Source organism: Pseudophryne corroboree, chromosome 5 (genome assembly GCF_028390025.1).
Source record: "Pseudophryne corroboree isolate aPseCor3 chromosome 5, aPseCor3.hap2, whole genome shotgun sequence".
NCBI lineage: Eukaryota > Metazoa > Chordata > Amphibia > Anura > Myobatrachidae > Pseudophryne > Pseudophryne corroboree.
In genome coordinates this window covers 697,146,878-697,164,563 of record NC_086448.1, presented here as the reverse complement: position 1 = coordinate 697,164,563, position 17,686 = coordinate 697,146,878, and the positions used below count along the sequence as shown (strand labels likewise).

At 43.6% G+C, this 17,686-nt stretch overlaps 1 protein-coding gene across 3 annotated transcripts in view; it reads right to left on the bottom strand.

Annotated features, from left to right (window-relative positions):
* The window catches only part of PREX2 (phosphatidylinositol-3,4,5-trisphosphate dependent Rac exchange factor 2), an 867,640-nt gene that overhangs the window by 352,955 nt on the left and 496,999 nt on the right, over positions 1-17,686 (bottom strand). For all 3 annotated transcript variants that reach the window (XM_063923872.1, XM_063923873.1, XM_063923874.1), the window contains one exon: positions 12,700-12,814. In XM_063923872.1, coding sequence (XP_063779942.1) covers positions 12,700-12,814 — 115 coding nt within the window. The remainder of the gene's footprint in view (positions 1-12,699; positions 12,815-17,686) is intronic.

The window sequence follows — 17,686 nt, the reverse complement described above, 5'->3', positions numbered from 1 at the left end:
CCATAGCAAATAATCAATGAGTTGCGGTGCTTTTCAATCACTAGCCAAGTTCCCCATGCATTAACCCATAGATTCAAGTGCCCGGAATCTATGGGTTACCCTGTGCAGTAAGCCACAGAGGGTGCACTTAACACAGGTTTTTCCTCATAGTTCGTAATGCTGCAAGGAGAAATCTGCCCTCAGGGGCATTCCGCGTGGCTTGGCGGTAGTAATGGAATAGCTCCTGTCAGAGCTGCAGCCACATGGTGAATTGCATGGCTAATTGAATCTGCCCCTATGAGACACACTGCAGTTACAAGCATTTTTCAGTTTCAGAATTAACACTCAATATGTGGCCAGACACACAGCCAACTGCCCTTAAATTATCCATTGAGAACATTCATTTTAAAAAGAGCAGAATATGTCATGTATTTAGGAAGAATGATGGAGATTCCTGGATACTATTGTCTTGTCATCTAAAATAATAGATACATATCCCCCATGCACTGGTATTCTATCAAGACAAAGTGACCACATGCACAACATAATTTCATTGTGAGTCCATTAGATAAATTACTTTAAGGATTAATAAGTGCATTAATTGTAACATTCTGTTCTTCTTAGTAGTTTAATTCAGAACAATTATTTTTATTGTTTCTCTCAAACGCGGAAGATGTTCATTTGCTTTAAGACTGTTCAATCAAGAGAGTAACAACCTTGACATATATTTAGGAGACCTCATGAGGCCTGTTTGGAACTACAGGAAACAAACATCACATTCAAGCTTGCCCAGCCTTCTGCGAGGATCGTTTTATACAGCATATGACATATAAGCACAAAAATAATATTTTAAAGAGGTATAGTTAAATTGCATGCAGCCCCATACTGTATATATAACATGGTGGCCTCCATTCAACACAGAGTGTTCTAGCAACCTCTATACAATACAGATATAATTTCAGTGTCCAATTAAATTGAAACCAATTTAATAATCATTACAAAATACATGGACCCTTATATAGACCAGTATGATTCAGCAGGCATTTTTGTGATTATATTAAAACAGAGCTAATGACCAATATACAACACAGAGTCCACCCTAGTTACTTAAATACAATACAGAGAGCACTCAAGTGACCATTATGCAAAACTATAACTAAACTATAGAATGCAGTGCCTGTACTGGAGGCCCCGCCCCCAATGCAGACTCCAAATTTTGACAGACTCAGTGCAAGACCCAAACTCTAGTTGTATTATTGTGTAACTCCTAAAATCATGGTGTTATTACTATTCAGACTTCAGATCTCTGGTGCATTTGCCCCAATTACGCCAATCTCTGCTGGTTATACATCTGCTGATCCTGTGTTGTGACACAGTTTAGACTTACATGGATTTTTAAACCCTCCTGTGGTTTTGAACTACATCTCAACTTAGGTTGGCATTCTGTGCTGAGATCTTTTCATACCAAAGTAGACAGCCCCATGTACTCTGATTAATATAAAATAACTACAGCACAATTCACCAATGGGTTTTTCAGAAATGTATCTACACATTCATTGGTTAATAGTTTATGCCAGAATGCAGTGGCGCTCCTAGATATGCAGCTATGTGGAAACACTCTGGGTGCTACTAATCACCACACAGACAGCAAAACAATATAATATAACTTCCCTTAATCATGTCCAATACATAATGTCCAATCCAACACATTAAGTTCTCTTGTGCACAATAATAGGAGGAAAGGTCACATTCTATACACCACTGTTCCTTTTCTCTGGTACTCTACTTGGAAAATGGATAGGTCCTCCACAGCTTAAGACAGAACTGTACAGTTCTTTCGCTCTCCTGCATCTGCAAAGGGTGAGGCACCTTCCTATCAGTTTCTTGAGCACGACAGAAATGGGTGATTGCACTGTCACTCACACCCACGTTACACCCTCTATGAGCAGTTCCAGCAAGGGACAGTCCAGAGACAGTCCAGCATATGCTCCCCTTGTGCACCACATCTGGACCCAGTTATAGTGCAAGCAGGCAACTACCAGGGAGCGTATACAGGTCCTGGAGTGTATGTCTGCAGGTGGTGCCTCTTCTTAGAGTCCTGAGCTTAGAGAAATTCACTCAGTAGTTCTGTGATGCTGACTCATGGCTTCTGCAACACTACCAAGACCACAGCTTTATCAGTCCAGTCAACGTAGTGTTTGTGTACATGATCTGCAGAGAGGCCATTGGGGACCACCTGTACAGTGAGGATCATCTACAGACCACCTTCCTCACTTGCCTCTAGTTGGCCCACTAATAAATGGTCACTGAGAAATCTCGACCCCCCCTACTTTACACAGGTGCTCCAGGACCTGTGTAATGGGGGCATTAGGCCAGGAAAGAACCATAAAGGTTCTACACGTTTTCCCAGCTTCTGGAACCTTGAATCATAAGAATGACAAGTAAATTTCCCCAAATCCTGAAGACAGCAATGGACCAGAGCAGCAGCAGTGTAATGGGGGAAGCAGGCAAGGAAAGGAGCAAAAGATAAAATCTGTGATGACCAGTGAGGTGCAGTGAGGTAAATGGGCGGGGTAGGCACTGCCTAGTATCAGAATCAGATTTACACCCATTTATATGAACCTGAGGGTTCATATGGACTTTATACAAAGGGGCAGCAGTATATACTGCTGGAAATTTGGTGAGTTTTGATCAGTGATGTGTGGGCCAGGTAGGGAGGGGAGGCACTGCCTCACCTGTCATACTCAAGTATACTCTAGAGCGTTGACTATACAAATTATCAGAATAGTACAGAGAAGATATTTATAATATATACTTTGTATTTGTCATACAGTATAATTTTTATAGTCAAAATTCTGGAGTATACTGGAGTATGAGAGGAGAGCATCCCCTGACCACACATCACTGGTGCTGAATCACATGGATTCTCAGAAAAAAGCTAAACCTTGGACACATAAATGGTACGATCAGATGAACATATCCGGATTGCCGATTCCAGACAGGCGTTTCTATGACCCACAGCAGCAATAAGCACAGTGTAAAAGGAGGAGGCCGCACACAGAGACATCCTTCAGTTTATTGCTAGATTAAATCAATGGCGCCCTCCACGGACCGGCGTCCCTAGGCAGCTGCCTTAAGCTGCCTAATGGGAAAGCCGGCTCTGAGCATTAGCAACTATGGAGGAAAAGTGATGTTTGTCTCCCCAGTTTGAGAAATATCAAAGAAAAGACACATTTAATATACTTTAAGTTTTTGTACTTTAGTAAATATAATACCTGTTGGGGAATACTGCGCAAGAATTGACACCCTGCACAGTTTATCTGTTGCTCTAAAGGTTATTTTCTCATTTCAAGGTAAACACTAAAAAAACAGTCATTTTATATAATTTAAAAAAAAAGAACATACATTTATTGCACAATATATAGGCTTTATATGTGATCACGATATGCCGCACATTAGCATATTTATATGTATGGTGGATTATGATATTATATGTTCCTTTCCACCTCATATATTCTATATGTTTCTTTTTGTCCTGTAGTGGCTTTTTTTTTAATTATTATTTTTATTTATGTCTATATTTTTAAATATTTAATTATTATAATCGATGAGGAATGCTAATTGAGTTATATCTTGAATATGGCTTGATAATTTAGATAATACTCTTTATAATTAATGTGCTCTATTTAGTCTTTGCACAGATAGATTCCGTCAAATGGTTTTATATTTATTTGTATATAGATATATATTTATTTGTAAACATTTATTTGTGAACATGTTGTTTTGTATTGGTTGATCAATAAATACAGAGAGTGAGAGCTGTTTATTTTGAAAGTGCCTGACACGCAGGCGCAATATGGCATGCAGCTGGAACGCACGGTGGTGCGCATGCGCAGGATGAGTGACGGGGAAAAGTGGGTATACCCGCCCTATTTAAACCCAGACTAACGGAGGTCAGGTATCCTTCTGATGAAGCTGCTGAGGTTGTTTAAGCGGAGAAACGCGTAAAGGTACCGGAGGTCTGGTGTGAGCGGGCTGAGTGCACTGAGGAGAGCTGATACCTATTGAGAAAAGGAGAGCCGTCACTGAGCATATTAAATCTGAAATTGGTGAGAAAGTACCGGAGTCTGCATACCTTAACCCATATGTATTTGGAGCACTCATTCGAGATATATGCCCTGCAGTCTAATGTAATGAAGCTCAACTATATTATCGAATGAGCTTTGCAAAACTGTGGACAGACCGTGATTTGCTGTGTTTCTAATTAGCAAAATTTAGGACAGAAAGTATGGCCAAAAGTATATTCTGGGAGTCAACTGATGCACAGTTTGAGAACTTTCAGCATGAGAACGGGACTGCATTATCATCTATGTGATTCTGATTAGGTGGCTCAGCTGAATATAGAGCTCTTGAACTCTTGGAACTATTTTCCTTTTATAACAAACAAATATTATCTTGTTACAAAAGTAATTAACTCAAGATAAATACGGCTTTTCAGGAGCATATCTTTGTAATTGCTTTTTTGTATAATCTGTTTTTATTTAGGGAAATATGAAGATTACATCTCATTTAGACAAAAGTGCTTCAAGACATAAAGTTACAATCAATTGCAGTTTAGCCTTAAGGAGCAGGGTAGCTTACCCCCCTAGACACAAGAAGTTAGAGCATTTACAAGCATTAGTAGGGTGTTCTATGAAATCGTCACAGTACCTACTCGCTATCTATCCAAACTGAGAATGTAATCATGGTAACATAAGTAACACAGTAGAAAAGCTATAGAAAAGAGCGAAGTATGAAATGAAGGGGAAGGTAAAAGAAAACATAGTGTGACCGAGCCTGGGGGCCCCCAGACTGAGGGGGTAGGGTTATGCAGTCTCTTTAATCGATCAGCTGCGGGACAAATCATTTAGTGGTGCAGATATAGTCTTTCTTTGTAATTGTTTTAAATGTAATATGTCTGTTTAATCACACCGGCCGAGTGTATTGTATTGTGCAATAAATGTATGTTCTTTTTTAAATTATATAAAATTACAGTTTTTTAGTGTTTACCTTGAAATAGCAGCGCTATATATATATATTTTATTATTATTATTTTTTCTTGTTGGTTGTTTTAGGGGATTGAGTGATCCTTAGTGTGTAGCAGCAGCTGTAGCAAGGTATTGAATTATATAAAAACGTAATTGATCTGAATTAAGCAGCAAGCACCCAGTATTCGGTCACTCGGGACGTAATGAAGTCCGAGTTCATGAAGTCTGTTATCCGATATATCGGGAACCAATGTTTTAAAAAAAATTATATTATACAAATGTAAAAAAAAAAAAAAAAATATGTATGTATATATATATATATATATATATATATATATATATATATACTGCTCAAAAAAATAAAGGGAACACTTAAACAACACAATGTAACTCCAAGTCAATCACACTTCAGTGAAATCAAACTGTCCACTTAGGAAGCAACACTGATTGACAATCAATTTCACATGCTGTTGTGCAAATGGAATAGACAACAGGTGGAAATTATAACAATTAGCAAGACACCCCCAATAAAGGAGTTGTTCTGCAGGTGGTGACCACAGACCACTTCTCAGCTCCTATGCTTTCTGGCTGATGTTTTGGTCACTTTTGAAAGCTGGCGGTGCTTTCACTCTAGTGGTAGCACACAACCCACACAAGTGGCTCAGGTAGTGCAGCTCATCCAGGATGGCACATCAATGCGAGCTGTGGCAAGAAGGTTTGCTGTGTCTGTCAGCGTAGTGTCCAGAGCATGGAGGCGCTACCAGGAGACAGGCCAGTACATCAGGAGACGTGGAGGAGGCCGTAGGAGGACAACAACCCATTAGCAGGACCGCTACCTCTGCCTTTGTGCAGGGAGGAACAGGAGGAGCACTGCCAGAGCCCTGCAAAATGACCTCCAGCAAGCCACAAATGTGCATGTGTCTACTCAAATGATCAGAAACAGACTCCATGAGGGTGGTATGAGGGCCCAACGTCCACAGGTGGGGGTTGTGCTTACAGCCCAACACCGTGCAGGACATTTGGCATTTGCCAGAGAACACCAAGATTGGCAAATTCGCCACTGGCGCCCTGTGCTCTTCACAGATAAAAGCAGGTTCTCACTGAGCACATGTGACAAACGTGACAGAGTCTGGAGACGCCAAGGAGAACGTTCTCCAGCATGACCAGTTTGGCAGTGGGTCAATAATGGTATGGGGTGGCATTTCTTTGGGGGGCCACACAGCCCTCCATGTGCTCGCCAGAGGTAGTCTGACTGCCATTAGGTACCGAGATGAGATCCTCAGACCCCTTGTGAGACCATATGCTGGTTCGGTTGGCCCTGGGTTCCTCCTAATGCAAGACAATGCTAGACCTCATGTGGCTGGAGTGTGTCAGCAGTTCCTGCAAGACGAAGGCATTGATGCTATGGACTGGCCCACCTGTTCCCCAGACCTGAATCCAATTGAGCACATCTGGGACATCATGTCTCGCTCCATCCACCAACAGACAGTTGCACCACAGACTGTCCAGGAGTTGGCGGATGCTTTAGTCCAGGTCTGGGAGGAGATCCCTCAGGAGAGCATCCACCACCTCATCAGGAGCATGCCCAGGCGTTGTAGGGAGGTCATACAGGCACGTGGAGGCCACACACACACACTACTGAGCCTCATTTTGACTTGTTTTAAGGACATTACATCAAAGTTAGATCAACCTGTAGTGTGTTTTTCCACTTTAATTTTGTATGTGACTCCAAATCCAGACCTCCATGGGTTAATAAATTTGATTTCCATTGATAATTTTTGTGTGATTTTGTTGTCAGCACATTCAACTATGTAAAGAACAAAGTATTTAATAAGAATATTTCATTCATTCTGATCTAGGATGTGTTATTTTAGTGTTCCCTTTATTTTTTTGAGCAGTGTATGTATGTATATACAGTATATATATATAGCATTTGGTGGATCTGCGGCACTCTCAGGGCTCCATAGTTACAGCACTGCTGTTGAAAAAGTCAGCTGACCGCTGTATAACTGTCAGCGATTCATTTAATTAAAAATTTCGTCAGGACATGTTTTCATTTAATTAAATGAAACGTTGACAGTTATACAGCGTTTAGCTGACGTTTTCAACAGCAGTGCTGTAACTATGGAGCCCTGAGAGTGCCGCAGATCCACCAAATGCCATGTTTATCCACTGCTGCAGGCACCCAGGCACTGTATTTGGTTTGAGAAATTGGAGTGCCAGTCACCTTTCTACATATATATATATATATATATATATATATCTTATTTTTTAAATAAAATAATGTTGATTAAGTTTTAAAATAAGATTTTACTCACCGGTAAATCTATTTCTCGTAGTCCGTAGTGGATGCTGGCGACTCCGTAAGGACCATGGGGAATAGACGGGCTCCGCAGCAGACTGGGCACTCTAAGAAAGATTTAGTACTACTGGTGTGCACTGGCTCCTCCCTCTATGCCCCTCCTCCAGACCTCAGTTAAGGAAACTGTGCCCGGAAGAGCTGACATTATAAGAAAAGGATTTTGGAATCCAGGGTAAGACTCATACCAGCCACACCAATCACACCGTATAACTTGTGATAAACTTACCCAGTCAACAGTATGAACCACAACAGACCATCAACAATGGATGCCCACATAACATAACCCTTTATTAAGCAATAACTATGTACACGTATTGCAGAAAGTCCGCACTTGGGACGGGCGCCCAGCATCCACTACGGACTACGAGAAATAGATTTACCGGTGAGTAAAATCTTATTTTCTCTAACGTCCTAGTGGATGCTGGGGACTCCGTAAGGACCGTGGGGATTATACCAAAGCTCCCAAACGGGCGGGAGAGTGCGGATGACTCTGCAGCACCGAATGGGCAAACACAAGGTCCTCCTCAGCCAGGGTATCAAACTTGTAGAACTTAGCAAATGTGTTTGTACCCGACCAAGTAGCTGCTCGGCAAAGCTGTAATGCCGAGACCCCTCGGGCAGCCGCCCAAGAAGAGCCCACTTTCCTTGTGGAAAGGGCTTTCACTGATTTTGGATGCGGCAAACCAGCCGCAGAATGAGCCTGCTGAATCGTGCTACAGATCCAGCGAGCAATGGTTTGCTTTGAAGCAGGAGCACCCAGCTTGTTGGATGCATACAGGATAAACAGCGAGTCAGTTTTCCTGACTCCAGCCGTCCTGGCTACATAGATCTTCAAAGCCCTGACTACATCAAGCAACTTGGAATCCTCCAAGTCACGAGTAGCCGCAGGCACCACAATAGGTTGGTTCAAATGAAAAGATGACACCACCTTCGGCAGAAATTGCGGACGAGTCCGTAATTCTGCCCTGTCTATATGGAAAACCAGATAGGGGCTTTTACATGACAAAGCCGCCAATTCTGACACACGCCTAGCCGAAGCAAAGGCCAATAGCATGACCACCTTCCACGTGAGATACTTTAGCTCCACGGTCTTAAGTGGCTCAAACCAGTGGGATTTCAGGAAATCCAACACCACGTTGAGATCCCAAGGTGCCACTGGTGGCACAAAAGGGGGCTGAATATGCAGCACTCCCTTAACAAACGTCTGAACTTCAGGAAGAGAAGCCAGTTCCTTTTGAAAGAAAATGGATAGGGCCGAAATCTGGACCTTTATGGACCCCAACTTCAGGCCCATAGTCACTCCAGACTGTAGGAAGTGCAGGAACCGGCCCAGCTGGAATTCCTCTGTAGGGGCCTTCCTGGCCTCACACAAGGCAACATATTTTTGCCATATACGGTGATAGTGTCTTGCTGTCACGTCCTTCCTAGCCTTCATCAGCGTAGGAATAACTTCCTCCGGAATGCCTTTTTCCACTAGGATCCTGTGTTCAACCGCCATGCCGTCAAACGCAGCCGCGGTAAGTCTTGGAACAGACAGGGCCCCTGTTGCAACAGGTCCTGTCTGAGAGGCAGAGGCCATGGGTCCTCTGTGAGCATTTCTTGCAGTTCCGGGTACCAAGTCCTTCTTGGCCAATCCGGAACAATGAGTATTGTTCTCACTCCTCTTTTTCTTACGATTCTCAGCACCTTGGGTATGAGAGGAAGAGGAAAAAAAACATAGACCGACTGGAACACCCACGGTGTTACCAGTGCGTCCACAGCTATCGCCTGAGGGTCTCTTGACCTGGCGCAATACCTTTGTAGCTTTTTGTTGAGACGGGACGCCATCATGTCTACCTGTGGCAGTTCCCATCGATTTGTAATCTGAGTGAAGACTTCGTGATGAAGTCCCCACTCTCCCGGGTGGAAGTCGTGCCTGCTGAGGAAGTCTGCTTCCCAGTTGTCCACGCCCGGAATGAACACTGCTGACAGTGCTTGCATGTGATTCTCCGCACAACGAAGAATCCTGGTGGCTTCCGCCATCGCCACTCTGTTTCTTGTGCCGCCCTGGTGGTTTACATGAGCCACTGCGGTGATGTTGTCTGACTGAATCAGCACCGGTTGATTGCGAAGCAGAGGCTCCGCTTGACTCAGGGCGTTGTATATGGCCCTTAGTTCCAGGATATTTATGTGCAGACAAGCCTCCTGACTTGACCACAACCCTTGGAAGTTTCTTCCCTGAGTGACTGCCCCCCACCCTCGGAGGCTCGCATCCGTGGTCACCAGGACCCAGTCCTGTATGCCGAACCTGCGGCCCTCGAGAAGGTGAGCACTCTGTAGCCACCACAGAAGAGACACCCTGGCCCTCGGGGACAGGGTGATCAGCCGATGCATCTGAAGATGCGATCCGGACCACTTGTCCAACAGATCCCACTGAAAGATCCTCGCATGGAACCTGCCGAAGGGAATGGCTTCGTATGATGCCACCATCTTTCCCAGGATGCACCGACACCTGTTTCGGTTTTAAGAGGTCTCTGACTAGAGTTACGAGCTCTTGAGCCTTCTCCGCCGGGAGAAACACCTTCTTCTGGTCCGTGTCCAGAATCATGCCCAGAAAGGGCAGACGTGTCGTAGGAATCAGCTGCGACTTTGGGATATTCAGAATCCAGCCGTACTGTTGCAACACTTCCTGAGAGTGTGCTACGCTGATCAGCAACTGCTCTCTGGACCTCGCCTTTATGAGGAGATCGTCCAAGTATGGGATAATTGTGACCCCTTACTTTCGAAGGAGCACCATCATTTCCGCCATTACCTTGGTAAATATTCTCGGTGCCGTGGAGAGCCCAAACGGCAACGTCTGGAATTGGTAATGACAGTCCTGTACCACAAATCTGAGGTACTCCTGATGAGGTGGATAAATGGGGACATGCAAGTAAGCATCCTTGATGTCCAGAGACACCATAAAATCCCCCTCTTCCAGGCTTGCAATGACCGCTCTGAGCGATTCCATTTTGAACTTGAATCTTTTCAGATAAATGTTCAGGGACTTTAAATTCAATATGGGTCTGACCGAACCGTCCGGTTTCGGTACCACAAACATTGTGGAATAGTATCCCCTTCCCTGTTGAAGGAGGGGAACCATTACCACCACCTACTGGAGATATAACTTGTGAATTGCCGCTAACTCTACCTCCCTTTCCATGGGGGAAGCTGGCAGGGCCGATTTGAGGTAACGGTGAGGGGGCATCACTTCGAATTCCAGCTTGTATCCCTGAGACACAATCTGTATAGCCCAGGGATCCACCTGTGAGCGAACCCACTGGTGTCTGAAATTTCGGAGACGCGCCCCCACCGCTCCTGGCTCCACCTGTGGAGCCCCAGCATCATGCGGTGGATTTAGTGGAAGCCTGGGAGGACTTCTGTTCCTGGGAACTAGCTGTATGGTGCAGCTTCTTTCCTCTACCCCTGCCTCTGGCAAGAAAGGACGCACCTCTGACCTTCTTGCTTCTTTGTGATCGAAAGGACTGCATTTCTTAGGCTGTGAGGGAATATATGGCAAAAAATTTGACTTCCCAGCCGTAGCTGTGGAAACTAGGTCCGAGAGGCCGTCCCCAAACAATTGCTCACCCTTGTAAGGTAAAACCTCCACCTTTCTACTTATATATATATATATATATATATATATATATATATCTTATTTTTTAAATAAAATAATGTTGAATAAGTTTTAAATAAGAGTGGTAACCTAATTCAGGCATAAAAAATGGCACCCTTACAGGATGTAAGCTCTCACGAGCAGGGCCCTCTCCCCTCACGTGCTTTTCCCTCTTTTAAACAATCTTCTACTCCAACGGCACCTAACCCTTGGTTTCTGCCACCCTGATGATTATTTAAGTGTCCTGTCCCCTGATGCAGCAATGTTAATATTCCATGTATTGGTCCTACATTGTCTTGTACTGCAAGCAGAGACGGTTCCTACCTCTTTAGAGGAGGAGGGCTGCCGCTGCTCCTTGTCCACGCCGCGGTCGCAGCCTTGGTCCTGGCACCTATGCTATCTACAGTTCACAGATGCCGGGACCCGACGCATGCGCAGTAGCGGTGACGGTACTGCGCATGCGCAAAACTATGGCTTCTATGGACTGCAACGGATTCAGGCCATAGAAACCAGCTAGGGCTGACGAAGCAGGAAGTTGATTTCTTACAGGTAGCCAGCTCTCTGCCTATAGCAGCCTGGTCTGGCAGTCCCGGAGGGAGTAAACACCTCCCAATGGGACTGCATGTACTGTCTGTGACTGGTAGGTAGGACTTCCGATAGGAAGTCACTGCAAGTCACAGTGAAGCCAGTGTAGTCTCACAGACTGCATCTGGCTTCACTGTCAGTGACCTAGGTGGCGGATTTGACCTGGTGGGGCGGCAGTACTGCAGCCCATAGGTAAAAACCGCCACTGACTGTACTGTAAGTCAATGTTTTTTATTATGCTGATTTGTTTATATACTTTGTTAGGCGCTGCGGAACCCTTGTTGCGCCATATAAATAAACAATAATAATAATAATAATAATAAAAATTATTTACTCAGCGTTTTTTCGGAACAAATATTAGCCAGTTAAATGTTTAAGCAAATGTGACTATTTTAACAAAGGAATGAATCTGCAAGCCAAGATGATGGTGCCTATGTAAGGTGGGCATAAAAGGAGACAAAACTGAGTGGTATTTTAGAAGAACAAAAAATGGGAAACAAATTGAACAACTGAACTGTGTTATAGGGATGGTAGAACTTTGGTAGAATTGACATTATTTCTGTAAACTTACATTATTCATAATGTAGATTCCATTCCAGCACCAACCCATAAATGCAGGAACATATTTTATATGGGTAATTTACAAAGAACAGGAAAATGGAGCACTTTGAAATGGGGCAATTGTGGAAATAAATATTGTTTTTTTTACAGTTCTAATATACAGTAAGTTCCACTTTCTGTTTTTACCCAGATACTCTGGATTTCTGCACTCTAGTATTTATTCCATTCAATTCATCAATTTCCAAACAGACAAATCCCATGCTTTTCTGTATAGATGCCAGAGAAGACAGGTTTAAAGATAACTATTATTGACAAAAGGTGGAGTAAATTACAGAGTTTCTGTGAAATTACCGGGTCTACCCTGTAATATGTCAGTTTTATTACAATGAATGCGTTACCTGTGTACTGTTATGTGCCTGCCAAATTACAGGCTAGCTTCCTATCTACCAGTTAGTCATGTAGACACAATCTTTTCTTATCAGTTTCAGGAATCAGACAAGTATACAACAGATGTAATGCTGCAAATGAGTGACAGTAATTGAAGAACATACCTGAGTTTCTGATTGTACTGCTTAACCTTCTCAAGTGATGCAGCATTAATCTGGGCTTGAAATTCTTCAATAGAGACATTATCCTTATAATAATAGCCGTCCATGCTCTCCAGGGCTGAAATACATATTACATTTATTATTGTTTCTACCTTTGTAGCCAGGGGCAAACGCAGGATTTAGTAAGGAGGGGTTCCACGTGTAGTGTGTGCATATAACAGACATATATATATATATATATATATATATATAAAGTTGCCCGGTGCCTGCCGATGTTAATTTAAAGTACATTGCAATGACGATGGCACTCAAGGTCATACAAGAAACGTGATATTAAATGTTTCTACGTTTTGGTTTTATTCAAAAACTATCTTCAGGAATCCAAACAATAAAAAGGTTTTACCTTAAATGTGAATGTATGTGAAAATATATAAATTTAGCATTTAAAAATACGTTTCTTGTATGACTGTGAATGCCGCTGCCATTGCAATCTACTATATAATATTAGTGATGAGCGGGTTCGGTTCCTCGGAATCCGAACCCCCCCGAACTTCACCCTTTTTTGCACGGGTCTGAGCAGACTCGGATCCTCCTGCCTTGCTCGGTTAACCCGAGCGCGCCCGAACGTCATCATCCCGCGGTCGGATTCTCGCGAGATTTGTATTCTATATAAGGAACCGCGCGTCGCCGCCATTTTTCACTCGTGCATTGGAGATGATCATGAGAGGACGTGGCTGGCGTCCTCTCAGTTTCTATGTTCAGTGTGCTGCAAATATCTGTGCTCAGTGTGCTGCAAATATCTGTGCTCAGTGTGCTGCAAATATCTGTGCTCAGTGTGCTGCAAATATCTACGTTCTCTGCCTGAAAAACGCTCCATATCTGTGCTCAGTGTGCTGCAAATATCTGTGCTCAGTGTGCTAATTGCTTTATTGTGGGGACTGGGGACCAGCAGTATTATATAGTAGGAGGACAGTGCAGAGTTTTGCTGACCAGTGACCACCAGTATTATACGTTCTCTTCCTGAAAAACGCTCCATATCTGTGCTGCATTGTAGTATATAGTAGGAGGACAGTACAGAATTTTGCTGACCACCAGTATGTATATAGCAGTACGGTACAGTAGTCCACTGCTCTACCTCTGTGTCATCAAGTATACTATCCCATCCATACCTGTGGTGCATTTAAGTTTTGCACAGTATATATATATATATAGTAGGAGGACAGTGCATAATTTTGCTGACCACCAGTATATAATATATAGCAGTACGGTACAGTAGTCCACTGCTCTACCTACCTCTGTGTCGTCAAGTATACTATCCATCCATACCTGTGGTGCATTTAAGTTTTGCGCAGTATATATATAGTAGGAGGACAGTGCATAATTTTGCTGACCACCAGTATATAATATATAGCAGTACGGTACAGTAGTCCACTGCTCTACCTACCTCTGTGTCGTCAAGTATACTATCCATCCATACCTGTGGTGAATTTAAGTTTTGCACAGTATATATATAGTAGGAGGACAGTGCATAATTTTTGCTGACCACCAGTATATAATATATAGCAGTACGGTACAGTAGTCCACTGCTCTACCTACCTATGTGTCGTCAAGTATACTATCCATCCATACCTGTGGTGCATTTAAGTTTTGCACAGTATATATATATAGTAGGAGGACAGTGCATAATTTTGCTGACCACCAGTATTTAATATATAGCAGTACGGTACAGTAGGCCACTGCTCTACCTACCTCTGTGTCGTCAAGTATACATCAAAAGTTCAGTAAAATGACCCAAAAATCAAAATTAAAAGCGTCTGATGAGAAGCGTAAACTTGCCAATATGCCATTTACGACACGGAGTGGCAAGGAACGGTTGAGGCCCTGGCCTATGTTCATGGCTAGTGGTTCAGATTCACATGAGGATGGAAGCACTCATCCTCTCGCTAGAAAACTGCAGTGCCACTCCTAGATGGGCCAGGTGTCGGTGTCGGCCACTGGGGTCGCTTAGCTTAGTCACACAGCTACCTCATTGTGTCTCTTTTTTTCTTTGCATCATGTGCTGTTTGGGGACTATTTTTTTGAAGTGCCATCCTGTCTGACACTGCAGTGCCACTCCTAGATGGGCCAGGTGTTTGTGTCGGCCACTTGGGTCGCTTAGCTTAGTCACACAGCTACCTCATTGCGCCTCTCTTTTTCTTTGCATCATGTGCTGTTTGGGGACAATTTTTTTAATCTGCCATCCTGTCTGACAATGCAGTGCCACTCCTAGATGGGCCAGGTGTTTGTGTCGGCCACTTGGGTCACTTAGCTTAGTCACACAGCTACCTCATTGCACCTCTTTTTTTCTTTGCATCATGTGCTGTTTGGGGACTATTTTTTTGAAGTGCCATCCTGTCTGACACTGCAGTGCCACTCCTAGATGGGCCAGGTGTTTGTGTCGGCCACTTGGGTCGCTTAGCTTAGTCACACAGCTACCTCATTGCGCCTCTTTTTTTCTTTGCATCATGTGCTGTTTGGGGACTATTTTTTAATCTGCCATCCTGTCTGACACTGCAGTGCCACTCCTAGATGGGCCAGGTGTTTGTATCGGCCACTTGGGTCGCTTAGCTTAGTCACACAGCTACCTCATTGCGCCTCTTTTTTTCTTTGCATCATGTGCTGTTTGGGGACAATTTTTTTATTCTGCCATCCTGTCTGACACTGCAGTGCCACTCCTAGATGGGCCAGGTGTTTGTGTCGGCCACTTGGGTCGCTTAGCTTAGTCATCCAGCGACCTCGGTGCAAATTTTAGGACTAAAAATAATATTGTGAGGTGTGAGGTGTTCAGAATAGACTGGAAATGAGTGGAAATTATGGTTATTGAGGTTAATAATACTATGGGATCAAAATGACCAAATTCTATGATTTAAGCTGTTTTTGAGGGTTTTTTGTAAAAAACCACCCGAATCCAAAACACACCCGAATCCGACAAAAAAATGTCAGGGAGGTTTTGCCAAAACGCGTCCGAATCCAAGACACGGCCGCGGAACCGAATCCAAAACCAGAAAAATTTCCGGTGCACATCACTAATATATATATATATATATATATATATATATACACTGCTTAAAAAAATAAAGGGAACACTAAAATAACACATCCTAGATCTGAATGAATGAAATAATCTTATTAAATACTTTGTTCTTTACATAGTTGAATGTGCTGACAACAAAATCACACAAAAATTATCAATGGAAATCAAATTTATTAACCCATGGAGGTCTGGATTTTTGAGTCACCCTCAAAATCAAAGTGGAAAAACACACTACAGGCTGATCCAACTTTGATGTAATGTCCTTAAAACAAGTCAAAATGAGGCTCAGTAGTGTGTGTGGCCTCCACGTGCCTGTATGACCTCCCTACAACCCACACAAGTGGCTCAGGTAGTGCAGCTCATCCAGGATGGAACATCAATGCGAGATGTGGCAAGAAGGTTTGCTGTGTCTGTCAGCGTAGTGTCCAGAGCATGAAGGCGCTACCAGGAGACAGGCCAGTACATCAGGAGACGTGGAGGAGGCAGTAGGAGGGCAACAACCCAGCAGCAGGACCGCCACCTCTGCCTTTGTGCAAGGAGGAACAGGAGGAGCACTGCCAGAGCCCTGCAAAATGACCTCCAGCAAGCCACAACTGTGCATGTGTCTACTCAAATGATCAGAAACAGACTCCATGAGGGTGGTATGAGGGCCCGACGTCCACAGGTGGGGGTTGTGCTTACAGCCCAACACCGAGCAGGACGTTTGGCATTTGCCAGAGAACACCAAGATTGGCAAATTCGCCACTGGCGCCCTGTGCTCTTCACAGATAAAAGCAGGTTCTCTCTGAGCACATGTGACAGACGTGACAGAGTCTGGAGACACCAAGGAGAACGTTCTGCTGCCTGCAACATCCTCCAGCATAACCGGTTTGGCAGTGGGTCAGTTATGGTGTGGGGTGGCATTTCTTTGGGGGGCCGCACAGTCCTTCATGTGCTCGCCAGAGGTAGCCTGACTGCCATTAGGTACCGAGATGAGATCCTCAGACCCCTTGTGAGACCATATGCTGGTGAGGTTGGCCCTGGGTTCCTCCTAATGCAAGACAATGCTAGACCTCATGTGGCTGGAGTGTGTCAGCAGTTCCTGCAAGACGAAGACATTGATGCTATGGACTGGCCCGCCCGTTCCCCAGACCTGAATCCAATTGAGCACATCTGGGACATCATGTCTCGCTCCATCCACCAATGCTACGTTGCACCACAGACTGTCCAGGAGTTGGCGGATGCTTTAGTCCAGGTCTGGGAGGAGATCCCTCAGTAGACCATCCGCCACTACATCAGGAGCATGCCCAGGCATTGTAGGGAGGTCATACAGGCACGTGGAGGCCACACACACTACTGAGCCTCATTTTGACTTGTTTTAAGGACATTACATCAAAGTTGGATCAGCCTGTAGTGTGTTTTTCCACTTTAATTTTGAGTGTGACTCCAAATCCAGACCTCCATGGGTTAATAAATTTGATTTCCATTGATAATTTTTGTGTGATTTTGTTGTCAGCACATTCAGCAATGTAAAGAACAAAGTATTTAATAAGAATATTTCATTCATTCAGATCTAGGATGTGTTATTTCAGTGTTCCCTTTATTTTTTTGAGCAGTGTATATATATATATATATATATATATATATACACACACAGTGTATGTATGAATGTATGTATGTATATATATATATATATATATATATATATATATATGCTTACTGAGTATAAATACTTACATAGAGCACACATTAATTTATACATACACATAAACACACACACACAAACAAACAAACAAACACACGCACACACATATACATACACACACTTCATATACAGTACATACAGTACTATATATTTTATACATACCAGGGGCTGGGACTAGGAGGCGGAAGCAGATGGACGGCAGTGTGTGTGAGGACGGAGGGAGCTGGTGTGGC